This window comes from Anguilla rostrata, chromosome 2 (assembly GCF_018555375.3).
Source record: "Anguilla rostrata isolate EN2019 chromosome 2, ASM1855537v3, whole genome shotgun sequence".
Classification (NCBI taxonomy): domain Eukaryota; kingdom Metazoa; phylum Chordata; class Actinopteri; order Anguilliformes; family Anguillidae; genus Anguilla; species Anguilla rostrata.
In genome coordinates, this window is record NC_057934.1 from 60,543,676 (window position 1) to 60,569,524 (window position 25,849).

Genomic DNA, 25,849 nt, shown 5'->3' on the forward strand with positions numbered 1-25,849 from the left:
TGGGGTGTGCATGTGTGTATGCATGTGTGTGTGTGTGTGTGTGTGTGTATGTGGATTCCTTTTTGCAGTAGTTTTCTTTAACCTATTTGAATATGTATAAAAACTGTTTTCTATGCTGGGTATCTGTTATGTAAAGCATGGGCTGAATCCTAGTTTGCAGAGTGAACTCCCTGGAGTTTAAGGCAGTGGGATATCCCCTCTACCCCCCCGTGTGCCCCAGCCTGCACAGGGTTAACTCTCTCAGACACTTTGCTTCCTCCCACAGCCATATCCACGTAACGTGTTTGGCTGCCCTCTGCTTTTTTTTCCTCAAATAAATGTTATAAATAGTGCTGTGTTCTGTTGACTGCAGTCTCTCTTTCAAAAAGCCCAAGTGAATCTTTTTTTTTTTTACACTGCCCTCCTTTCTCTCTCGCTCTCTCTACCTCTGCCTCTCTCACACATAACCTCTCTGTCACACTCTCTCGCACGTAAACTCTCTCTCTCTCCTTCCCTCTCAAAGGTCTCCTCTTTTTCACTTTCTCTCTCAGTCCCTCACTTCTGAGCACTGGCCTGCCACATACCTGCCCCAAAAAGATAAATAACTAAAAAAGGCAGCCCAGCCGAAGAGACAGACTGACTGACGCCTGACAGACAGTGGGACGGACTGCGAGCAATGCGGTGCGCGAGGCTCCTGGTGACGGCGCTGCTTTTGGGACTGGCCACCTCGGCGCGGGGCGCCCCCGGCCAGTGCCCGAGCCCCTGCCATTGCCACGGCGACCTGCAGCACGTCATCTGCGACAGCGTGGGCCTGAAGAAGGTGCCGCGCGTGTCGGAGAGCACCCGCCTGCTCAACATGCAGCGCAACAGCCTGGGCGGCCTGCCCGCCGGCTCCTTCAGCGACATGAAGGGCCTGGTCTCGCTCCACCTGCAGCACTGCCAGCTGCGCGAGATCTCCGGCCAGGCCTTCAAGGGCCTGAAGAAGCTCATTTACCTCTACCTGTCCAACAACGAGATCGTCACCATCAAGCCGGGGGCCTTCGAGGACCTGACCGAGCTCACCTACCTCTACCTGGACCACAACCGCATCGGCGACCTGGCCAAGGGCCTCTTCGCGCCCATGATCAACCTCTTCATCCTGCAGCTCAGCGACAACAGGATCCGCGAGCTGCGGCCGGGCGCCTTCGCCGGGGCCAAGGACCTGCGCTGGCTGCACCTGAGCGGGAACGAGATGAGCGCGCTGCAGCCCGGCTCCCTGGACGAGGTGGAGAACCTGGCCGGGCTGCACCTGGACCGCAACCGGCTGCCCGCCTACCCCGCGGCCGCCATGAGCAAGCTGAGGGTGGTGGAGGAGCTGGTGCTCTCCAGGAACCCCATGAAGACCATCCCCGACCTGGCCTTCCAGAGCTTCGGACGCTACATGGAGAAGCTGCGCCTGGACAACATGGGCTTGGAGAAGGTGGGTGCCAGTCTGGAGAGGTCACGCAAGAGGGCTGTGTGTGTGTGTGTGTGTGTATAGATGTGTTTGTGCATGTGTGTGTGTGTGTGCGTGTGTGTGTATAGATGTGTTTGTGCATGTGTGTGTGTGTGTGCGTGTGCATGGCATGTGTGTGCATAGATGTGTTTGTGTGTGTGTGTGAGTGTGTGTATAGATGTGTTTGTGTGTGTGTGTGTATAGATGTGTTGTGCATGTGTGTGTGTGTGTTGTGCATGATGTGTGTGTGTGTGTGTGTGTGTGTGTGTGTGTGTGTGTGTGAGTGTGTGTGTATAGATGTGTTTGTGCATGTATGTGTGTGTGTGTGTGTGTGTGTGGTGATCTGTGGGGACTGTGGACAGGCTGTAGAAGGAGGGGGCTGGGCTCACATTGAGTGTAGTGTTGCATAGTGTCTGTTGCATTGTGTTGTATTGTGTTGTGCTGGACAGAACCTCAAATTGGGCTTTTTCAGCGTTTCCTCAATCCCCTCTTTTAATTTTACAGTATGTTTTAGGTTTATGTATTTTTACGGACAGCTTCTATCAGCTGTTAACCTGATGAAATTGTCTCAGCTCTATTGCTCTCTAAGTTGCTCTGGGTAAGAATGTCTGCAAAATGCCTAAATGGAAATTATATGTGAAATAATTTTTGGTTTAACCTGACATTACTATCCGTGGAGAGCTTGAGCTATAGGTACATGTTTCATATAAATCTGTTCAATGGCTTCAGTTACTCACAGTTACTTACAGGTCATTTGTTTATTTTTTATTTTTTTCATTATTTTATACACCCAATTTCTCTCAATTTTCTAGATTCATTTTAACTCGTAAGAAATCAGAAATCATGGGTAAGCAATTGTGAGTCCAATAATTTGATTTCAAGTGTGTGAAAAGTAATTGGAATGTAAATATTTAGTTTTCCAGCTTTTGATCAGTCCAAGCCAAGGGGGACTCCCGCCGACCCTATCTGCCCACACACACATGCCATTCAGCACGGCTGTGGCGTGTCTGGATTCATCTGAAAACTTGCCTGTCATGCACACAAATAGCCATGTTTTACATTTCTAAAAACACATTTGCATACCAGATACCCTTATCCAGAGACTCACTTGGCTTATATTTTTAAAAGGCGTCTGTTTACACAGCTGAATTTTTTTAACTCAAGCAGTTCAGCTTAAGTACCTTGCTCAAGGGTAAAACAACATCATCTCACCTGCAATTTGAACCTACAGCCTCTAGCAGGTCAGTTACTTGTTAAACTTGCTAACTGTTAAGCTACATAGTCAGTTTTCGGTTCAGCCAGAAGTATTCTATGAAACTTCCTCCACTAAGACTGGACCTGTGACCCTGTATTGTTACAGTATTGCCCTAATTATGGGACTATTTGTCAGTGAACTGCTCTGGAACAGTTGGGGACGGAAGATAGTCACCCGTCTGCGCAATGTTACTGGAGTATCCCAAGGGTGGGAGATGTCATGCGCACGAAAGTAGGCCCAGAGACACAAAAGTCGAAGTTGTTGCCTGCGTGTGATCAACACTCATGTTTGCCATTGATTGTTCCATCAGCATTAGAATGCTCAGATAGGAACGTTCTAATCACACACATTTGTGACCTCGCACATTTAAAGGGTTAAAAGATGATGAGTGGTCCAAGTAGTTTGTGAGGAAGCCTTCCGTGATTGGCCGGGAGATGAAAGCAGGGGCTTGCGTGTGTTTCTCCTCAGTGCTCTGGGCACACGTGTGCTGAGCTGGGGAGGACTCAGCCTCCGCTCTTGGCCGCTGGGTCCCAGGCCCCGAGTCTGTGCTCTTTGATCTCGGTTCCACGGTTGGCAACCATGGGACCAGACAGAAACAATATATATCTCCCTCCCCCGGAGGTCCCCCGACCTGGGCACGCTCCATGCTCTGTGTGAGGTGGAGCTGGTGCTCTTCCAGGAGAAGAAAAATGTTGTGTTGCGCAGCTTGTTTTGGAAGGGGGCCTATTGATTTAAAGAGCTTGAGAGGGCTTGTGAGGACTCAGACATTGTGGGGACCTTAAAGGCCGTTGCCAGAGCTGGCATGGGTGTGCTCTGAGCCAAGGTTTGGGTGGAAAGCTCTTGTGATTCATCTGGGAAATGACCTGGATGTGAGGCTTCCTGTGGCTGGCTGAGTTTGACTACAGTACGACGGGTACCTTTCCCTGAACAGTCATCAGTCACTCCTCTCGTCTGGTCCCTGGGAGCTTAGAGAACCCCAGTGAATGAGGTGCTACTAATGGGGCTAGTGTGCTAGACTTCAAGTAGGCTTTCTGTGTCCGTTCAGAAGAAGACTCGTCACAATACAAACCATAACAAATAGTGCTTTCTCAAGATTCAGGCACAATCAAGTTGCAGACACGAGATAATGCAGATACAGACCCAAAACAGGCCTGAGACACGATTAGAACAGGCCAGAACCAAAACATTGCTGGGACAGATTAATCGCAAGCCTGAGACACTACGAAGGCACTACTGACACGTTGCCAAGACACTACCGAGACACTAGCAAGACACAACTGAGATATTACCAAGGCACTACTGAGACATTAACCAGACCATACTGAGACACTTGCAAGACATTACCAAGATGCCATTGAGACATTACCAAGTCACTTCCAAGACACTTCCCGAGACACTAGTTAGCCATCCCCGAGACGCCACTGAGACAGTACTGAGACACTAGTAAGACATCGCTGAGACCCCATTGAGACACTAGTAAGACATCGCTGAGACCCCATTGAGACACTAGTAAGACATCGCTGAGACCCCATTGAGACACTAGTAAGACATCGCTGAGACCCCATTGAGACACTACTGAGATGCTAGTAAGACATCACTGAGACCCCATTGAGACACTACTGAGACACTAGTAAGACATCGCTGAGACCCCATTGAGACACTACTGAGACACTAGTAAGACATCACTGAGACCCCATTGAGACACTACTGAGACACTAGTAAGACATCACTGAGACCCCATTGAGACACTACTGAGACACTAGTAAGACATCACTGAGACCCCACTGAGACACTACTGAGATGCTAGTAAGACATCACTGAGACCCCACTGAGACACTACTGAGACACTAGTAAGACATCACTGAGACCCCACTGAGACACTACTGAGACACTAGTAAGACATCACTGAGACCCCATTGAGACACTACTGAGACACTAGTAAGACATCACTGAGACCCCATTGAGACACTACTGAGACACTAGTAAGACATCACTGAGACCCCATTGAGACACTACTGAGACACTAGTAAGACATCACTGAGACCCCATTGAGACATACTGAGACCTAGTAAGACATCACTGAGACCCCATTGAGACACTAGTAAGACATCGCTGAGACCCCATTGAGACACTACTGAGACACTGAGACATCTGAGACCCCATTGAGACACTACTGAGACCTAGTAGACATCGCTGAGACCCCATTGAGACACTACTGAGACACTAGTAAGACATCACTGAGACCCATGAGACACTACTGAGACACTAGTAAGACATCACTGAGACTCCTTGAGACACTACTGAGACACTAGTAAGACATCACTGAGACCCCATTGAGACACTACTGAGACACTAGTAAGACATCGCTGAGACATCCATGAGACACTACTGAGACACTAGTAAGACATCAGCTGAGACCCCATTGAGACACTACTGAGACACTAGTAAGACATCGCTGAGACCCCATTGAGACACTAGTAAGACATCGCTGAGACCCCATTGAGACACTACTGAGACACTAGTAAGACATCACTGAGACATCACTGAGACACTACTGAGACACTAGTAAGACATCACTGAGACATCACTGAGACACTACTGAGACACTAGTAAGACATCGCTGAGACCCCATTGAGACACTACTGAGACACTAGTAAGACATCACTGAGACCCATTGAGACACTACTGAGACACTAGTAAGACATCGCTGAGACCCCATTGAGACACTAGTAAGACATCACTGAGACCCCATTGAGACACTACTGAGACACTGGTAAGACATCACTGAGACCCCATTGAGACCCCACTGAGACACTGGTAAGACATCGCTGAGACCCCACTGAGACCCCACTGAGACACTAGTAAGACATCACTGAGACCCCACTGAGACACTACTGAGACACTGGTAAGACATCACTGAGACCCCATTGAGACACTACTGAGACACTGGTAAGACATCGCTGAGACCCCACTGAGACCCCACTGAGACACTGGTAAGACGAGGACAGCGTCAGCATGAATGCAGCCCAAGTCCTCGAGTCCTCCGCAGGCCGAGAGAAGGACTGTTTTTCTGCATTCGTGAGCCTTTCCCAGCTCCTCGGGTATGTTTTTCCAACCCTCGTGTGTACCGTAGAGACACCGTAGAGCGAGCCGACCAGTGAAAATAAAATAATACGCCGCGCTGGCCCAGGCACCCACGTGAGCAGCGGGGAAGCAGCAGGGGTTTGGGGGATGGAGAAGGCGGAGTGGGGACCCAGCCGAAAAAGCAGGTATTTTTAGACATGTTTGTCTGCTGGTCCGTTTCCAACCGTGTCTCGGGCAATTATTACACAAGTGTTATTTTCAGAATCGTGTCCCCCCCCCCCCCCCCCCCCGCCCCCGCCAAAACAGATTGCCCAGTAAACAGGTCAGTAAGGGTTTGGGAGCCGGGGGGAGAGAGGGGTAAACACTGGAGAGGTGTTCTGAAAGCCATGAAGAGGGGGTATTTTTAGGCTGCTGTTGCCCAAGTGAATGGACAAGAGGGCTCTTTTGCTGCAACCCTGGCAGAGAAGCGCACATCAAAAAGGGGAGACGGAGGAGGAGGAGGAGGCGGAGGAGGAGGAGGATTAGAAGGAGAAAAACAGCCCTGAGACCTGGAGGTCATCCATCTTCTATTGCCTCAAATTATCAGACCTTCCACCTCTCTCCGTTCCTCTCTCTCTCTCGGTCTCTCCCCGCCGTGGAAATTTCCAAAATCAGTGCGCTTCAATAAACCTCATGTCTCACGGACTTACATAAGACCCCGCCGCCCTTCCACCCGTCCCGTCCCGCCCCTGCCCCCCGCCCACCAACCCAGATCGCAGCTTCTCCTACTTCTGGCGAGAGGGGAAACTCGAGGGCCCTGAAGATCAGTTCATTTTCGCATGCCTGTGAGATCTTTTTTCCAGCATTTTCACAGAGGCTTCTGAAAACGGAAGAGGAGGAGGAGGAGGAGGAGGAGGAGATGGGCGCCACGTTGGTAGAAAGAGCGCTAGGACCCCGGAGGGGTGGAGCATGCAACGGCTGCTTCATGAGAGGGTCACTCCCAAACTGAAGCCTTGGACCCCCTCCTCAGCATCAGCCCCCTATGATAAACGTGCATAAGGATCTCCGCTTGCAGCTGATTGAGACATTCTGCACCTGCTGGTGTGTCAGCAGTTCTGTTTGCCCTCCGTAGTCTTCCTCCCCGTGAGAAATAGGGTGCAGGACTGTGTCTTTCCCATAGGCAAAGAAGGGAAAGATGACTCCAGGTCATGGCTAAGACTGGAAAGGGTTGATTCTGAAAGGCCTTAACAGGGCTGCTGGGTGGCTCGTCCTGTTAATGCGCTACTCCAGTGCATGGATGGGCCCTGCGGTCTGACATAAAATCCAGAGTTCAGTGCCAACTTTGGTGGGCAGCCCTGTGGACGATGCATAATTGATCGTAGGGTTGCCCGTTGAGCGAGGGATTCAAGCTGGCCGGGGAGATGTCTCATTGCGCATCAGGGACCCCTGCTGGTCAGATGGGCAAGTGTTTTTTCCTGCCGCTGACGTCTGTGAGTTATATTTTAAAACCATGGTGTGAAAAGCAGTGCCGTGGAGGAGAGCACGTGCTGATCCTCTGACCTCTATGATTTCGCATTCCGAATTAGGAGACAGACATAGAAATGCGTTAAACAAAAGATAGGCCTTCAAATTTGTTAAAAGACTTTGCATTTTAGAAAAATAAGTTGAATGTACATGTGATTTATACTGAGTGTGTCGCGTATGGCTGCATGGGTGTGGTGAACTGCAAGTAGACATTTTTCTCTGCTCGTGCTTCTCTTTGCAGTTTTCAGACGGCGCCTTCACCGGGGTGACGGCTCTCAAGTCCCTGCACATCGAGAGCAACAAGCTCAGGAGCCTCCCACGCAGCCTGGAGTTCAGCACCCTGCAGAACGTCACCATGTCCGGCAACCCCTGGAACTGCAACTGCGTGCTGGCCCCACTGCGCAGGTGAGGAGACACACACACACACATGCACAATGCACACAGCACACACACACACAATGCACACACAGCACAAGGTTTGGCACCTGGGGTAGTGCATCCTGCCTACACCTTTCCCTGTCCCATGGTCCCGCCATCCCCTCCCGCTCCTCCCGACTCCCCTCTACAGATGGATGATTCCAGCACGGCCACCCTGTCCTCCGCCACCGAGACAGCGGGTGCGCCGCCCCGCCCCAGCAGAGAGGGAAGCAGGTTCGGGACAGCTCGTCCTTCAACAGCTGCCGGGTCAAGCCCAATAGAACCAGAAAGAGAGCGCGTCATTAAGCAGGTAACCAATTCATTGAGAAATCAATTTTACGAACCAATGGGTGGGCTTCTTCTCACGAAGGGTTTGAAGCAGGATCGGGTGGTCCAATCGGCACGGCTTCTCAGCACATCGAATCCAGCTTTACGAAACCAACGTCTTTTGAGCGCCGTCGGAAGCACTGGGGACACATGTTGAGCCCGTATATACAGATCAAACCATGAGCAGGTAACCAATGAGGAAGCTGCAGCAACGGCAGTCCAACCAATCAGGGCTGTGCTCTGTCTCTTGTCTCTCTCCTCTCTCTCTCTCATTATCTCTGTTTTTCTGTTACCCAGTCAATTCTGTTGATTGAATTCAGGAATTGATCCTCCGCTCTAATCGCTGCAGATCATTTTCTAGCATACATCAATGGCCAAAGTAGGCCAAATCAGGCCAAGGGATGCCAAACACAGACCATCCCAGGCCAGGCTAAGGTCAAACACAAACTAGTGATGGACAAATATAAACTCTCAGCGCAACCTGTCTAAGCAAATGGCAAATGGAAATTTAATTAAAATGCACTGATATTGACTGACAATTGTCAAACAAAAAAGAAATCAAGCACAATAGGGAAAAAAATACAGGAAGGGCTTTTAAATATGCTTACACTTTCGGCAAAAAAAAAAAAGTCAGAGAAAGGATCTGATCCCGTGCTGATACTAGCGTCTGTGGAAGCCCATGCAGGAATCCGGAACCATCCCTCTGCCCCCCAGCGACGCGTCGTACGGACCGGACGCTTCGGCCCGTCTCCATAGGAGCCTCTTTCAGGGGCGCGGCCGCCGCCAACGCCGTTCCCAGAGGCGCCCTGTTTGATTTGGAGGCCCCCTGCAGCGCACACACAAAGTCGGCCTATTCCTGTCGGGTCTAAAGGGCTGTGTATTTTATTTTCAGTTTAAAATGCAGAGCTGAGAAGAAAAAAATAAATTATGTAAGCAACCCAGAGAGTGTGCTGTCTCGCTGGTCTGGCTTGCGTTTCTGTCTGTCTGTCTGTCTTGCACCATCTTGCACACCAGAATAATGTACTGAACTTTGGCCTGTCTGGAAAAGCAAAGCTCTTGGCCAGAACATGACATGGCCCAACCTTGGGCAGGGACATTATGAGTTTTGGCAAACGCTTTAGGTATTTCGGGAAAAGGACGGTACATTTTCAGGTCTGGACGGTAAGATTTGGGGCTCGCGGAGAGTATCGTGTTTGGACCCGGCGCTGGGGAGTTTTGGTTGGACCCGCACCATGGAATACTTGTTGGAGTCCAGAGGGCGGCAGGCTCATTCCAATCTCTCCCTCCAACCATTCCTATCATTCCATCAGTCTGTTTTGCTTTCTTTCTTTTTCTTCCCACTCTCCCTCTCCCATTCCCCATCCCCCCCCCCCCCCCAGTCCACAGTGTTTCCCTGTTCTTCTCCAACATGGCTCCCCGGTGTTGGGTACAGTGTGACCCAGGGGTGGCTCACCTGTACACTGACATGGCTCCCCTCTTTGTCTGTTTCCACAGGAGACTCTGGAGAAGATGGTCCTGGTGACCAGCCACCGTGTGCAAAGAAAGGAAGCAAAGCTAACTGCTACTCAAACACTGTCCACCCCAATCTCACCAGTATCTTACACACACACACACACGCATGCGCGCGCACACGCACACACACACATACGCATGCGTGCACACACACACACACACACATGCACACACGCAACATATGCACACAACACAACACACACACAAACACACACATGCATATGCCCAGGCATAGGGAAATATACATACACACAAATACAAACTAGATTCCCCCCAGCTGGCTTCCCACTTCCTTTATGTTGAGCTGGTGACATCATTTCATTCAGTCATGCAGAAATTAGCATTAATCCTGAAAAATTGCTCTTAAAGCAAAATGGTCTGTGTTAGTATGTAAAACCGTAAAGGAATTTTCAACAAAACAGATTAAGCTCATTTAAAGCAATCTAAAGCAGTTAAAAGAATAACTGTAAAGTATTCAACTTGGGGCATTTTATACCTCTCCAAAATTAAACAAAACCAAAAAAGAAATGCATGTTCTATTTTTCTAAAACGGGAAAGCCAGTATCAAGTTACTGCAGCATTCTGGGAATTGTATTTTTCTATATAACCCAATCATCTCCTGTCTGCTTCAAGCCTTGAGAAAAATGAGATCCCCACTCACTGTTGACTCTGATAGGCAGGCATATATAGTGAGGTACAACAAATGTAATTGCTGTATCGATTACTTTGATCCACTGCATCTGATTCTTGCTTTTATGTTCAATTTGAGGTGATATTAGTTCAAACACGGCATCTGATTGATTTGCAAAAGACAACTTCCTTGCACATTTGCAATTAGCATGTACATCACATTATAACACTTTGCCTTGGCTTCTGAATTTAAGGACAGCCCCCCTCACACAGGAAGAAAAGAGTTCATGCACAGCAAGCCTGACCAGCAGCTAACTAAAGGTAGGGAGGAGAATGCCTGTCACTCCTTAGTCAAGTGAGGACAAAAACAGACGGGCTAGAACAGAGGAGAGAATTTAAAGCTGTGGCATCATGATTTTTCCATTAATGAGTGAGTACCTTTAAATAGACCACACATAACTTGGAAGGCCGCAGTACTTGGCTTTGGGTGACAGGAAGTAGAGGCAAGCTCAGTGATGTCACTTCCGGGTGGCGATCAACTCAATGAATGCCCTGACAGGACTAGCCTCACTCTATCCGCATCTCCAGCATTGTGGTTAACCTCTGCATCACAGCACACACACACACCTCTTTTAACCCTCCCTTTCACTGCTGAGGAATTTGTCACGAGTCTCCCAGCCTCCACTTCTGCCAGGCAGCCATGGTTACTCTCTCTCTCTCGCTTGACCTGCAGCAAGCCTCACGTCCTCACCTCTCAGGACCCTGACACTCGTTGTCATGGCAACAGCCTGTGTGTCTGCTTTGCAACTTGCAAGTGGTGTACTTCAGAAAGTTCTGCTTTTGTTCTATCATTATGGGTCATTCTAAGCTGTTTGCATGAAACTTCCTGTGAGAAATTTCTGCTCAGACTGTTAAACCCCCCCCCAAAAAAAAACAACTATTGGGACATAACTGAAACGAGACTTGTTCTCTCCCTCCCTCCTGGTGGAGTCATTTGACCACAAACATCCAGCAGAGGACATGCTCCTGAAAACGAAAAAAAAAATCAACAGCAGACTCTGATGACACAGATGATGATGATGATGATGACGGATCACATTCTTGCTCCAAAGCATCTTAGCGAATGCATCAAGCTCAACGGCCGCAAAAATTAAAATCTGGCATAAATCCAGAATTAAAAACCTCCATGAGAAATGATGCCTTTGGCCAGGTTTATGTATCTCACTCTACAAGAAAGATTTGGTAAACCGTACAAGAAAGTTATAAAACCCATTTAAATAGCACACACAAAATTCTAAAGATATAGGAGAAAGTCTCACACAACCTCTTGGAATTCAATCCAGGATCTTTAATCGTAGGACACAGAACCATAGTTTGGTCTCCTGTAATACTGACTGCCTCTTTCAAAACCTGCCAGTCTGGCTGCTAAAAGGGTAATAAATTGTACTCATTAAAGAAAGATCTCACTGTATAAACAATTTAGAAAGAGCAAAATAGAGGAAAAGAGGCAAAGCAAATGATGTCATTAACAAGACGTATTTTGGAAGTCGCTCATACACGTTTTAATAAGCGTGTATTATAGTATGTTTGTCCCTGTGCATTGAGGAGAAAATTGCTTCAGGGTCAGAAAGAAAAAATATATATAATCTGACAAGTGAGGCCACCAGTAATTGTAAAGCTAAAGCTGGATGGTAGTTTTTCCAACTGGAACCACAAATATCCTCCTGTTTTGCTACATAGGTATTCAGCTGGAGAAAAATTCACAAAGATGCCTACAACTGTGTGATGAGAAAACCTGTTCAAAATATTAAATTCAGTGCAAGAAAAAATAAAAATGTATTTTTGAAAAGAAAAAAAAAGACAGAGAAACAGGAGTCCAAGTCACCGCACAGTGGTTTAGAATGGCCAAACTCTGGGAGCTACGTGACTGTCCATTTCTATTCATATTTTATGCATATTGAACATTTTCATTATATTTCACAATCTGTTCTAGGGAAGTGTTTTATTTCCCACTTCCAATAAACATCTAAAGAAATAAATAAATACCACATAAGCTTGACTTGTGAATGTAGTTTTTTTTTTCATTCTGTATTTTATTAACTCCCACCTTACACCGGTCAGTGTTTGAGGGGAACAGGTGCAGGGTGGCAGTTTTGCAGGGCTTGCTTATGCAGCCTCCATACAGTTCCACGGGTCTGTTTCTCCATGCCTGAAACCTACATCCCCAGATGCGTGTGTGTTTTTGTGTGTGTGTGGAAGGGGCAGAAGAGGTGCTGTGGTCAGGGCTATCCCAAATTCCAAGGCTGTACAGGATGCAGGACCATGTCCTGCACACCCACCCACAGGCCCGATTCAGCTCGCCTCAGCCCAGTCCAGTTCGGCATAGCATCAATTCACACAAAGAGGCAACGTGTTCCGACTTCAATGCAATAGTTTTTGACCTCCCCCACCTCCCAAATGATCTTCATACTTCTTCATTACCATTTGAATCATTGTCATTTATATATAGCGCTATTTGAACTCTTTTCTACAATAATGTTTAAGTGTTTTTATGCTGACGTGCTGCACTGCAATGTCCCCGCTTCTGAATGCTTCTCATTCATAACCGTTGGTGTTTCTTCTTCAGCTGAGGCGCATATAAACGCAGCGTGCATCACTGTGCTCTGTGTCCCTCTTGTGGACAGACATGCGAACTGCAAACCATGTGAAACAGCTTCGGACATAAGGAATTTCACGGCCAAAGCCTGTTCATGCATTTAACTTTTCCCATAGATATGTGGATTCACAATGTTTGCAAAAATGCTTCTGATCAAAAAGTGAACTTGATATGGTATCGTCATAGTTGAGACTCGTTTCTACTTCTGAGAGAGTCCTGCCAATAGGAACAGGAGATTAAACTTTTTACGGACTGGAGTAAACATGTACGTACACACACACACACAAAAAACAAATGAAACAATCACAGGCCTCAGAAGCAGAAAGGGTCACACTCCACAAATCAGCGGCACACTTCATCTGTTTTAATCAGACTTTGATTGAGAGCATGACAGCCTTTGGTTCACGTGCTTGGTACAATACACTCACTCTTGTTAACAAAAATAAGATAAATAAGAAAAACACAGCGTATGCGTGGAACAAAGTGGCAAGATATCCCGTCCGTATTCAGACTAAGACTGAAAAGGCAAACTGTGTTATCAATGATCCCGCCCATCAAGTAAAAGCTCAGTACTCCTCCCCTCTGGCCACAGATCCAGATTACCAGGCTCAGAAGCTTCGCCTGCCGCCATTACATGAACAATTCCGCTGATTAATGTTCAGCAATGGGCTCGTAATTTAACAGGATGCCATTTAATGTGATTTCACTGTTTAAGGGACTTGAGAAGAGAGCAGAATGGCCTCATTGTGCTGGCCCTGGTGATATTATATTAGCGCATTCATAAAATAGCTTTTCAAAAAGAGGAAGGGAGCGTCCCCTTAGAACACTGTGATGTGGAAGAAGTCTACTTCCCACTGAATGTGTGTTATTCTGCGTTGTGTGAGCATGTGTACTTACTTGTGTGCTTCTGCAACAACACACGTGTATGTTTTAGCAGTGCGTGTGCCTGCACGCGAGTGTGAACGTGTGTGTGTGTGTGTGTGTGTGTCTATATTATAGGTGTGTGCCATACTCAACAGATCATCTGTATCCCCAAATAGCCAGACCCAGTTCTGGGTGTGGGCAGGAAGGGTGATTAGACCGAGCCTCTTGTGTTAGCGGAAGGTGTTTTTCAGATATGAGGCACTATTGAAACGAACGAACATAATGGCTCATTTGATTACATAACAAACACCTGAATGGTGGAGCTGGTTGTTCTTAAAGGAGTAGCCCCGGAGCAAACATCGTAACGATAGCTAAAACGCCACACTATCAGGTAGCAGGTGCTGCAGCTGAAACTGTTAATGGCTGACAGTCTGCGTGACTTACTGCTGGAGATTTCAGCCAGCCCCACTCAGCGAGTCCCCAGCGCTATCCAAGTCAGAAAAGAGCTTTTCCCTCAGCCTGTAGTAGCGCCCTCTACTGGCCATCAGCTGCTGGTGCGTGCCCTGCTCCACCACCGCCCCGTCCTCCAGGAAGACGATGCGGTCGGCCTGCTCCACGGTCTTCAGCCGGTGGGCCACCACCAGAACCGTCTGTCCCACCGAGCCAGTCAGGACGTCCTGCATCTGAACGGGCGGCAGCAGAGAATAAGGGTTAGGGAGGGCTCAGCAGGGCTTCTGAACTGCTTCAGAAAATAATGGATAAGGGCTCTGGATATAAGGGTGTCTGCGAATCAAATTTAGGACCAAAAAAGGACCTTTGGGTAAGGTTAACTCTTTAAGAGGTAAGATCACAAATATGTGATCATAATGCTGATGTAGCAATCACTACAGGTAATTGAAAGCCACGGAGTTCTAGAACAGGCTTTGAATTTAGGGTCCAAAAAACCTACTCTAATGCACATATCTGACATGCCACCACAGCAATGCAAATTGCTCTTTCGAAATCGCCAGTAATCTGCAGGAATTATGGTGTCTAAAGGGTTCAAAAAAACTTCAAAGGTCTGAACTTGAGCGGCTAAGATAATTAACCCTGGAGCAGTGTTTCTTAAACTATGGGTCAGGGCCCAAAATGTGATCAAGCGAGTGTATGAGCTGGGGCCTGGAAAGAGTGTGTAGCCCACTAGGCTATGCTAGTGTGAGTACTTTACCAGTCTCTGAATTGAACTAAAATGTCTAATTTGGGTCCTAATATTAAAAGGTAATTCTAACTTGGGTCTCGAATTTTAAAAAGCTTAAGAACCAGTGCCCTAGAGGAATTACAAACAGGCTTTTGCTCATGAATAACACCAGGACGTGTTTGTTCGACTTCAGGTTTCGTAAACACTACAAAGCCATGCTCCTGCTTGAATTAGTGAGGAATTTCTCCATATAGCGACTGTGGGCAGTTCCCACTGACACAGAGCCCTGTCTTTACATTCCAAACGGCTTTAAACGGCTCTGACCCTCTGGACCGACCTGTCCAAAATCCTCTTTGAATACTTTCAGCCATTTTCACAAACAGGAAGAGGAACTTACTTCTCTGCGTAAGTGTGAGGTACACAGAGACTTAACAGCATTCACATAACTAACGCACGTAACAGTATTACACAGTACCAGTGCGTATCTATAAGCGTGTAAGCCATAAATACTCTACAGGATTATTCTCTTACTGTTGCGTATTACAGTATCCTTACACAACGGCGTGGCTGTGATTGAGCTTTCATTACCAACCGTTAGAGAAAGTTAGCGTTAGACTGTGAGCATACGGCTAAATGCTCATGCATCAGAGCTTCAATTCAGCCTTTTCAGGATACGAACTGAAATTCACTGCATGTTAAACTGAAACAATCTCATGACAACATTATGGCCACTTTTCAGGAGTACTGAATTGAACTGAACTGAACTGAACTGAACTGAACTGAACTGAACTGAACTGAACTGAACTGAACTGAACTGAATTAAACTGAATTAAACTGAACTGAACTGAACTGAACTGAACTGAACTGAACTGAACTGCGATTCATGTCCCTAACCGATGCCCCGCCCAGGCGAGCGTCCGTACCGCCAGCTGTGTGTCCAGGTCCAAGCAGCTGGTGACTTCGTCCAGAATGAGGATCTGGGGCTCTCTGACCAGGGCCCTGGCGATGGCTATGCACTGCTTCTGTCCCGCTGACAGACAGCCCCCACACTCGCCTACGTCTGTGATACACACACACACACACACACACACATCAATGCACATACACACACACACACACACACATCAATGCACACACACACACACACATCAATGCACATATACACACCACATGTGAAGAGGGACACAAATGCACAAACACACAGGGTGGGTGATGGGGGGCAAGGGACATGGTGTCCATCATTACCACTTTACATAAGACTACTGCCTGTGAACCCACCTGCTCCCCCCACCCCCACCCCCCGTGTACCTGGTTATGTAGGTGTGTTGTAGTCCTGGCTCAAAGTAGAAGAATACCTGTGTTGCAGTCCTGACTCAGAACAGAAGTGCCCCTGTATTGCAGTCCTGACTCAGTGTAGAGGTGCCCCTGTGTTGTAGTCCTGACTCAGAGTATAGGTGTACCTGTATCATAGCCCTGCTCCAGCTCACATATGAATTTGTGAGCATTGGCCTTGCGTGCTGCTCTCTCAATCCTCTCCATGGAGCAGTCCTCCAGGCCGTACGCGATGTTGTCTTTGACGGAGCCCGAGAACAGCACGGGATCCTGGGATACCATCGCCATCTGACCCCAGAGAGAGATAAAGAAAGGGGTGACAGAGAAAGAGAGTAGTTAGTTTACAGGTATTAGTGCTGCTAGGTGTCCTGAGTTGAGAATGGTTACCTTGCCATCCAGGTAAAGGTGTTGGTAGTAGTTACAGTACCTTGCCATCTAGTAAGTGTTGTAGCACTGGCGTGGTGCTTACTGCTGTGAGGTAACAGTGTTGTAGCCTTACCTTGCTGTAGTACGTGTTGGTAGTGCTTACCTGTTGGCAGGTACGGTGTGACCTTACTTTGCTGGCAGGTACGTGTTGTCGTACCTGGTGTAGTAACGGTGTTGGTCGTGCTTACCTTGCTGTGCAGGTAACAGTGTTGGTAGCGCTTACCTTGTTGTGCAGGTAACGGTGTTGGTAGTGCTTACCTTGCTGTGCAGGTAACAGTGTTGGTAGCGCTTACCTTGTTGTGCAGGTAACGGTGTTGGTAGCAGTGCAGGGGAAGCCCATCCAGCAGCACCTGTCCCTCGTGCGGCTCGTAGAACCTCTCCAGCAGGCCGACGCAGGAGCTCTTCCCCCCCCCAGAGGGCCCCACCAGGGCAGTCATCTTCCCAGGACACAGCTCCAGGGACAAGCCCTGTCATGACAGGGAGCGGTATCACAACAGTGAGCACTGTCACAACGCAGAATCACACTGGGTGCGATCACTGTGATGGTGCTATCTCACGCTATGCATGACACCCATGAATTCAACCCAGGCCGTTGCACAGTTTTTAACACAGTTTTTAACACTACGCATGTACTAATATGACGGCATGATGCTGCGGGATGCTCAAAGCCAGGACACCAGTGAACTCCCTACTCTTTGCGTTGAGTGTCAAAGGATCTTTAAAGGCCATGTTCTATCGGGACAGTGGCTTAACATCTCATCAACAGATAGTGTGTCTCCTACAGCACAGTGTCCCCATCACCGCACAGGGGCATTGGGCTTTATTTGACCAGCAGAGGGAAAAGCCAAGCAACACCCCTTCCAGTAGCAACTTTGTTGTCCCAGAAGTACTTCAATCCAAGTACTGACAAAGCCCACACCTGCTTAGCTTCAGATTGCTGGGTAGGAGCAGGGTTCGTGGTGGTACGGCCACTCACAAAGTGACTTCACTATACATACTGAGACACTGCCACTGTTCTCCAGTGACATCACTCCACTGATATACACCCAGTAAACCTTCTCCCTTCACACAACATGCTGGTGCATTCATGCACAAAACTGCACAAGCACATGCTCAAAATGAACACAGTGGTCAACATGCTCTCCCCTTCACCCTGTCCTGGTAGAGACTGAGCCTCGCGCAGGTACGCTAACGCACACGCGCAGGGTTCCGTGTGAGGGGCTCACCTTCAGGGCGGGCGCGTCAGGCTTGGAGGGGTAGGAGAAGGTGACGTCGCGGAGGGTCAGGCGTCCCTCCAGGCGCGAGGGCTCCAGGTTCCCCGCCCTCTCCTCCCGGGGTTTCCTGTCCAGGTACTCGAACACCTTGGACGCCGCGCCCGTGCAGTTCAGCATCTCCCCGCAGATGGAGACCAGTTGCTGAGGGACACGCAACGCTCATGTTCCACCAGACTGAATTTACGACAAATCCACTGATCTTATCCACTTATCCACTGATCTTATCCACTTATCCACTGATCTTAATCTGATGCCAGCAACTCGTTTCCTTATCACTGATCTTATCCACTTATCCACTGACCTACCCCTATCCCGATCGCCAGCTTCCACGATCTCAGACACGACGATTATAGCTGATCTCATTAATTCACTTAGAAGACTGAAGAGCAATACAGTTATACAATGTACCTACAGAAATAATACTGGAGCTTTCCCACAAATTATCACTGTTAAGTACTTGACGACCACATTGTGGACCAGGGGCACCAATTTCTGCAGACAAATGGTTCTGATGGAGAAGGATCTGACCCTCAAGTAAAAGCCCAAGGCTTGATATGGTGTTAGATACTATCTAGTTTGTAGGTGATCAAAGCACTAGGTACAATTTAGACAGGAAAGTGGCGAGCATTGTTAAGCTGAATGGCCTGATCTCGTCATCATGCCGTGTTCTGTTATGGTGCAGGATGAGCTCACCCGCGTGCTGGTCGCCATGTCCTTCTGGTAGAGGACGAAGGCCAGGAGGCCACCGTTGGTCAGCTGACCTGAGGCGATGAGCCGACGCCCGTAGATCAGCAGCATCACCTTCACCCCCACAGTGACCAGCTGGGGGGCACAGCAGGGAAAGGGAGAAGGCCATCAAGATAACATCGGGAGCGTTCCAAAATACACGCCTGCCTCTTCCACACCCGAATGCTCTCTCACATTAACTACACACTCTCTCTCTGAACTACGCTCTCCCTCTGAACTCTGAACTGAGGTGCAGAGTCATGTGATTTGGCCGTTTGAAGTTCAGATTAAACCAAAGCCAGTGAAAACAAGCTTCGGAATGCCTCAGATTTTAAGGGGACGTGAAGCAGTATGAGTCTGGTTCATATGCTTTTTACCTTAGATAAGATAAGGCCCGGCTCTCAGACCTGAAATTGACCCGTATTTGCTGAAATGATAAACTAAAATTGGCTTTTTTTGCAGCTAGTAGGACTAGGTCGCAGCCATCTTGAAACAAGCCAGGTTGTGACATCACTAGGTCGGTTGCAACTTCTACTCCCTGCCATCCGGGTGAATGGTTCTCACTCGTCCCGACCACGGAGGTCCTCCACCCTAGCTCCCCAGTGATGGAACAAACTCCCTGTTCCTCTACGAACCACTCAGTCACTGCCCATCTGCTGCCGTAGTCTGAAGACGCATCTCTTCAGACTGTATCTGGACTAACTATCACAACTCTGCAGGGCACTCCCAATCTAGGATCACTCCTATCACTTGAATCCTTCTAATTTGTTCCTGTAGCACTTTTCATGTTACACTTGTATCTTCATCCAGCACTTACATGACACTTATATTGTTATCTTGATGTTATAGCTTGCCGTCATGCCTCCTAGTTTGACTTACAACAACTTTCTGACCTAGCCTATGCTTACCGTGTGAACTGGACTTAATGAGTATTGTACCTTATCAGACCTGTGTTCTGTAGTTGTTCCAGCGACCTTCGGTGTGCACTTATTGTAAGTCGCTTTGGATAAAAGCATCTGCCAAATAAATGTAATGTAATGTAATGTTTGTCTTGGCTGCTCAAGCTACTCCTATTACTAGACTGCTGACTTTCAACGAGCTCAACAATGACTCATGAGGAAAAAATAATACAAAGAACCCAAGGAGGGTCCTTTTGTATTTCCCCAGGATGCTCAAATGAGTATCAGTTCAGACCCCCACCTCCACTAAATCTGACTTAATGACAAATTTGCTCACTGTGGACCCATCGCCCACATCCCACAGGTGGACTCTAATTCATTTTCCCTTTAAACCTCTGGATAACAGAGCGTCTGCTACATGCATTTAATGTAATGTAATGTAAAGTAACAGTGACTGTGACGAGTGGCAGAGTAACACCATGAAATGTGGCCAATGGCCAATGAGTGTCAGTGCTGGCAAAACTGTGTAGAAGCAGTAACTGACATCCTGCCCTGAGCTGAATGATGTAGCATGATCAGCCGAGATATGTGAGACAGTAGCGAGATAAGTGAGACAGTAGTGTGTATCAGAAGTGCACAGCATAACTCCTGTGCGTGTAGGACGCAGTGCCGGTGCGTACCGTACTGGTGTGCGTGTAGGACGCAGTGCTGGTACATTCCATACTGGTGTGCGTGTAGGACGCAGTGCGTGTAGGACGCAGTGCCGGTGCGTACGTTACTGGTGTGCGTGTAGGACGCAGTGCCGGTGCGTACCGTACTGGTGTGCGTGTAGGACGCAGTGCGCGTAGGACGCAGTGCCAGTGCGTACCGTACTGGTGTGCGTGTAGGACGCAGTGCCGGTGCGTACCATACTGGTGTGCGTGTAGGACGCAGTGCCGGTGCGTACCGTACTGGTGTGCCTGTAGGACGCAGTGCCGGTGCGTACCGTACTGGTGTGCCTGTAGGACGCAGTGCGGTGCGTTCATACTGGGTGCGTGTAGGACGCATGCGGCTGACGTGTGCCTGTAGGACGCAGTGCGTGTAGGACGCAGTGCCGGTGTGTACGCCTCGCGCCCCTACCCTGCGCAGTAAGAGTAAGACGGCCTTCAGTGTGTCCTTGCGCGTCTGCACGGCGCGCGTCCTCCCCACCGCCTCCTGGTACCGCCGCGCCTCGGCCTGCTCCGCGCCGAAGCTCCGCACCGTGCGCACCGCCCCCAGGGCCGACGCCGCCACCGCCCGCGCCTCCGCCTCGCAGTCCTGCAGCTGCTGCCCCAGCGCCTGCAGGGCGGCGCCACACACACAAGGGGGAGGCACTTCAGAGGCACAGCGGCTCACCACAAACAAGGGCGACCCTCATGGACATTTAATAAACTGCAATGCATTGTAAATATAGTGTAAGTATCTAGTCTTCATTCCTCCCCTCTAATCGGGACTGATTTAAACCTGGGACACCAGGTGAGTTAAACCTCTGGCCAATCAGTGTGCTTAATCAATCAATTAACTATCAGGTAGAAAAGAAACCCAGCAGCACTACTGACCTCGGGGGCCAGATTTGAGAATCCCTGATTTCGTGACAGAAGGCTGGAAACATGTTTTGCGGAAAGGGACCGTCTCTATTTGATTTGTGATACTGAATGTGGTATAGGCCTGTGAATGTGGTATAGGCCTGTGAATGTGGTACAGGCCTGCACAGCCCTGTGGGGGCTCCGCGTATAACAGGAGCTCACCTGAGCACGAGCGTTGTAGAAGTTCTGCAGCAGGGCCAGGAGGGGCATCTCCACGCAGGTGAGGACGGTCAGGTGCCACGACAGGCCCAGCATCAATCCCAGGAGGCCGAGCACCTTCACCGTGCTCCGCACGAGCACGTTCATGTTCATGGCCACGGATCGGCCCATCCTGTCGGTGTCGGAGGACAGGCGTGACGTTAGGCTGCCTGCTCTCAGGGTGAGGAGGAGGAAGAGGAAGAGGAGGAGGAGGAGGAGGAGGAGGAGGAGGAGGAGGAGGAGGGCAGGTTAGTCCTTTGTTCTGCGCGTGCCAGGAAGCATGAAGTACAGTGACCTTCTCGTGTTCTCTCCCTCTCTTTCTCTGACTCTTTCTGTCTGTCAATTTCAATGGTACATTTAGAGGTACTTCATTGGCATGATGGTACAGTGCAAAACCAAATCAGAAATAACAACTGCAAACAGGATGTGTTTCTGCAAAAGAAACCTTGCCATGTGCTGTTAACAAGAAAAGACTTGAGTGGGCCAAGCACTATCAACGCTGGACTACAAAGATTGGGAAAAGGCAGATGCACATCCTTTTAGACCTGCAGATCGTAGTTGCCATTTCACTGTAGTCAGGGGAACTGGTTTCTCTCTAGCTGCATTGAGCTCTGTAGTTGTGGTGCAATTTTACAATAGTAAAATTAAAAAGATGAGATATTTGTATACTGCCTCTTGATCTTCCTGGTCTTCTCCTGTTAACATTGCTGCCCATTGCTGGACCCTTCTGAGTGCGTACTGAAACCTGTGCCTGAAAATATTAAGCTTCTATGCAATTTCTCACAGGAAATAACCTTGCTACAATATGTTTACTTGGCCCCACACATCTAATCCCAACACCTTCTTCGCCTTATTTCTAGCAGCTCATATTTTACTTATACTACAAGCCAATGGTATTAGACTACCTGTAGCTTGAAAGGTAGATAAGATTTCAGTCAATTTAACTACACTTCCATCTCCCTCCTATCCCCTATTTGCAAAATGATTGAATAGACTTCCAACAGTATGCTTAATTGTAATTAAAGTCAAAGAAGGCTATTTTGAGGAAAGTCATGTCTAAGATCATTTTTAAGTAAAACTCAGAAGTAAAACTTTTTGTGTTATTGCAGGTAGAAATTGAAAAAAAAATGTTTATGGTTTGTTATTCAATAAATGTGCATATATTAACAGAATTCTTTCCTACCTACTGTTTAAAAAAAAAATTTTAAACACAAGTGGCCCCAATTCTTTTGGCCTGTACTGTATATATAGTCATCCAGAGTGATCATTTAGTGATACATTAAACCGTATCACCAAAGATGAAAACAGTAAGAGCAGTGTCTCTCCCCACCTGACTTAGTCTCCTCAAAGAAGCCGATCTCCTGCTGCACCAGGCTGTGGAACAGCATGTGTCTCATCCTCCTGTTGAGTCTGGACAAGCTGCACATGAACATGCCCCCTCGCAGACCTGCGCACAGAGAGCTGACACGCACGTACACACACACACACACACACACACACGTACACACATACGCACATGCACACACAGGCACACACACACACACATGATATCCAAACAGGATCTAATTAAATACAAACAAAAGTGTTCCTGTTGCAATGACTTGAATGACGGTGCGGTTGCATCCGCACATCCAAGCACAGCCCCCATCACCCCCCCCCACCCCCCAAGAGGGACAGGTGAGAGTTACCTGCTGAAGGAGAACAGCGCCATGAATCCGATGGCAGACAGGAAGCTACTGTGCTGATACCGCGATCCCAGCAAGTCCACCACTCTGCCAGTGTAGTACGGGATGCACATCTCACCTGCAAACACACACACACACACAAGACTAACTGTTAGTACAGCATGGGCATTGCAGTGTGTGTGTAGTTTGGTTCATTACACTGTTACAGGGCTCTACAGCACAGGAGCTGCTGGTATTAAGCTCTGATTAATTTGTCCAGATTCCACCTCCAGCTCCAGTTTTAAACCGAAAACAGATTTTTTTTCTGAGGGCATTTTATTTATTTGCTCAATTCCTGTTTTAATCTTCTTTTTATTTATTTTGATGTCTTTTACTAACTTGTTTTTTAATGGGGGTGCTTTAAATATTAGCCTATATCGACTCCAGATCCCAAGTGAGTTGTCTGTCGACAGTATATAATGATAATAATTATTATTTTATTCACTGCTCTGTCACATAGCCATGCAGCACAATTATTATAACATGGTGAGTGTGGTTGTTATTATCATCAGATAATTCTTCATACTGTCAGATTACACAGGAGCCCCATACTCACTTAAGACAGCCAGAGTGAGGAAGAGGAAGGCCGCTCCCAGGTGCAGGGCATCAGGCTGGGAGTAACGGACCACCCTGACGAACAGAGCCCAGGCTTTCTGCCGCTTCTCCCCTCCTCCCGTCCCGCTCTCCGCCTCGGGGAAGGTGAGCTCCCAGAACAGGCAGGCGGAGGAGGCGGCGACCACGGCCAGGGCCACCACGCCCGGATCGGGGAGCGGGACGCTCCAGCCGGGGCTGCCCCGCCGCTGCAGGGCCGCCTTCCCGCTCTCAAACGCCGGGCCCAGGAGACACAGCGTCGCCACCCAACGCCTCAGCACCGGCCGGCTCCGCCCACTCACCGTCGCCACGGAAACTGCGTGGAGCAGAAGCCACCTGCCAGCCCCCAGCGCCCACAGCCACCCCAGGGCCACCCCTTCCCCGCTGGGCCACCCCAACAGGACCAGACCTCCCCACAGCACACCCCAGAGGATGAGGTCACAGGACAGGACCGTCCCATACGCTCTCATGCCAGCACTCGCCATCTTGACCAACCCTTGAAAGGTGAAAGTCAGCCACGCTCAAATGGGTCCCGCCCTGGAATCGCAAAAAGAGATCAGGAAAAAGAGAGTAAACTTTTTTTTTTTGGGGGGGGGGGGGTACTACAAATCAGTATGTCAGTGATGTTAGTCAGAGTCAGAGGAACTGGGCTTGTAACCGAAAGGTCGCAGGTTCGATTCCCGGGTTGGACACTGCCGTTGTACCCTTGAGCAAGGTACTTAACCGAAATTGCTTCAGTATATATCCAGCTGTATAAATGGATACAATGTAAAATGATATGTAAAAGTTGTGTAAGTCGCTCTGGATAAGAGCGTCTTGTTAAATGCCTGTAATGTAATAATGTAATGTAATGTAATGTAAAGTCTGCAGCGTTGGCAATGCCATTGTCCCATAGCTGGGTAGAATGGCTTTAAACACGCTAGGATTTCTGCATTCGTTCCTTCGTCTGTCCTCCTCCCTATGACAGACCAGGTGGCCACAAATTGTCTTCACAGAGAGATACGACTCTCCTGTCATGACTGCAAACTCTGTAAAACTGTGTGCCTTCATACAGTAATAGGAACCGTATGTCTGAATATCGAATATCAATTTAACATAACATCGGTTAATTTGCACTGGCTCGCGGCTGAGATTTTCGAAGCAGAATTAGCTTCACTACTCTTGCGGTATCGGTTCCAAAGAGCTCTATCAAAAATTCCAAAATTATTATATATCGTAGACACACAGGCCTAATGTGAAGTTTTGCCCATAGCCTAACATACGAGTTTAATGCAATGCAGACACATAGCGCACAGTTTCAGTATCAGCAAATAACATTCGAAAATAGGAAAACATACCTTGGCTATATATTCAACATACCGACAATATTCGCAGGTTCACAGTTGGAACATTCAAGAATATTTCATCCTTGCCGTGCATTGACTTGAAACAGCAATGTCCCCTTTTGCTTTTTCTTTCACTTTCGGTGAGGCTTGTTCATGCCGTGACGGTTCTCTTTTTCTATTTGCCGGTGCGAAATAAGCGGGGTCTGGCCGACGGCTCTGCGTGAGATGATGTAGCGCTCGTGTGAAGCTACCGATTGGTTAAAACGCCTGTTTTTCTCCCAATATATGAGGGCCCATCCCATTCCTGGTTGAAATGCGTTGTCGTAGTCTGCTTGGTTAATTGTAAATAAGCGGTATGATTTTTAACGCAATTCTACCTTTCGACTGCCTCCTTTGTTATAGGCTTTATCCATTTCCGTCCGCGTGAACCGGTAAGTGTGGTTTCGTATGCAGACTAGTTTTTGTTTTAGGGTGCTTTCACTCCTGCCTCGTTTGGTGCGGAACATTCGGTAAAAAAGGCTCAATTTGGTGACATGGTAGCACTACGTGAATACCAAAACCCAATTAGGTTGTAATGGTCATTACGTTACACTGGTAAATTTTCACGATGCCACAGCTCTCTAACTTCTTAATCTGGTAACGGCTAAACACCTGTTGAAACAACCACACACTAAAGTTTATTCATGAACTTTACATTCTTGTTAATGTTGTTTTTTAAAACTATACGCTTATTTTAATATATTGAAAAATGTTAGTTGCGAGTCAGGCAAGACTGAGCCTGAGCCACCAAAAACTCAAGCAAATGAGATATTTAAAAAGATTTTTTTTTAAACTTCCCAGTAGGAAGAAAAAAACACTTCCCTGAGAGAAGA

The 25,849-nt window shown here is 48.2% G+C and overlaps 2 protein-coding genes and 1 long non-coding RNA gene across 4 annotated transcripts; 2 read left to right on the forward strand and 1 right to left on the reverse strand.

The window, feature by feature from the left end:
• Positions 1–359: 359 nt before the first annotated feature.
• On the forward strand, positions 360–7,715 carry chad (chondroadherin). Its single transcript, XM_064323547.1, has 2 exons — positions 360–1,438; positions 7,537–7,715. Exons 1-2 carry the CDS (start codon positions 656–658, stop codon positions 7,702–7,704), a joined length of 951 nt encoding a protein of 316 aa, XP_064179617.1. The 5' UTR covers positions 360–655; the 3' UTR covers positions 7,705–7,715.
• A 176-nt stretch (positions 7,716–7,891) lies between these two features.
• LOC135248699 (uncharacterized) lies at positions 7,892–9,974 on the forward strand. The gene is made up of 2 exons (XR_010328478.1): positions 7,892–8,022; positions 9,534–9,974. It is a non-coding gene; the product is annotated as an uncharacterized LOC135248699 (long non-coding RNA).
• Positions 9,975–13,188: 3,214 nt separating this feature from the next.
• On the reverse strand, positions 13,189–25,286 carry tap2t (transporter associated with antigen processing, subunit type t, teleost specific). Of its 2 annotated transcripts, none has more exons than XM_064323540.1 (12): positions 25,012–25,286; positions 23,618–24,189; positions 23,026–23,140; positions 22,668–22,798; positions 21,302–21,507; positions 20,655–20,852; positions 18,604–18,732; positions 17,863–18,051; positions 16,930–17,103; positions 16,339–16,498; positions 15,802–15,938; positions 13,189–14,384 (listed from the first exon to the last, which is right to left on the reverse strand). In XM_064323540.1, exons 2-12 carry the CDS (start codon positions 24,135–24,137, stop codon positions 14,157–14,159), a joined length of 2,187 nt encoding a protein of 728 aa, XP_064179610.1. In that variant the 5' UTR covers positions 24,138–24,189; positions 25,012–25,286; the 3' UTR covers positions 13,189–14,156. The 2 variants fall into 2 exon arrangements, with proteins under 2 accessions (XP_064179610.1, XP_064179609.1); XM_064323539.1 differs by having other exon boundaries at positions 24,990–25,286.
• Between the last annotated feature and the right edge of the window lie 563 nt (positions 25,287–25,849).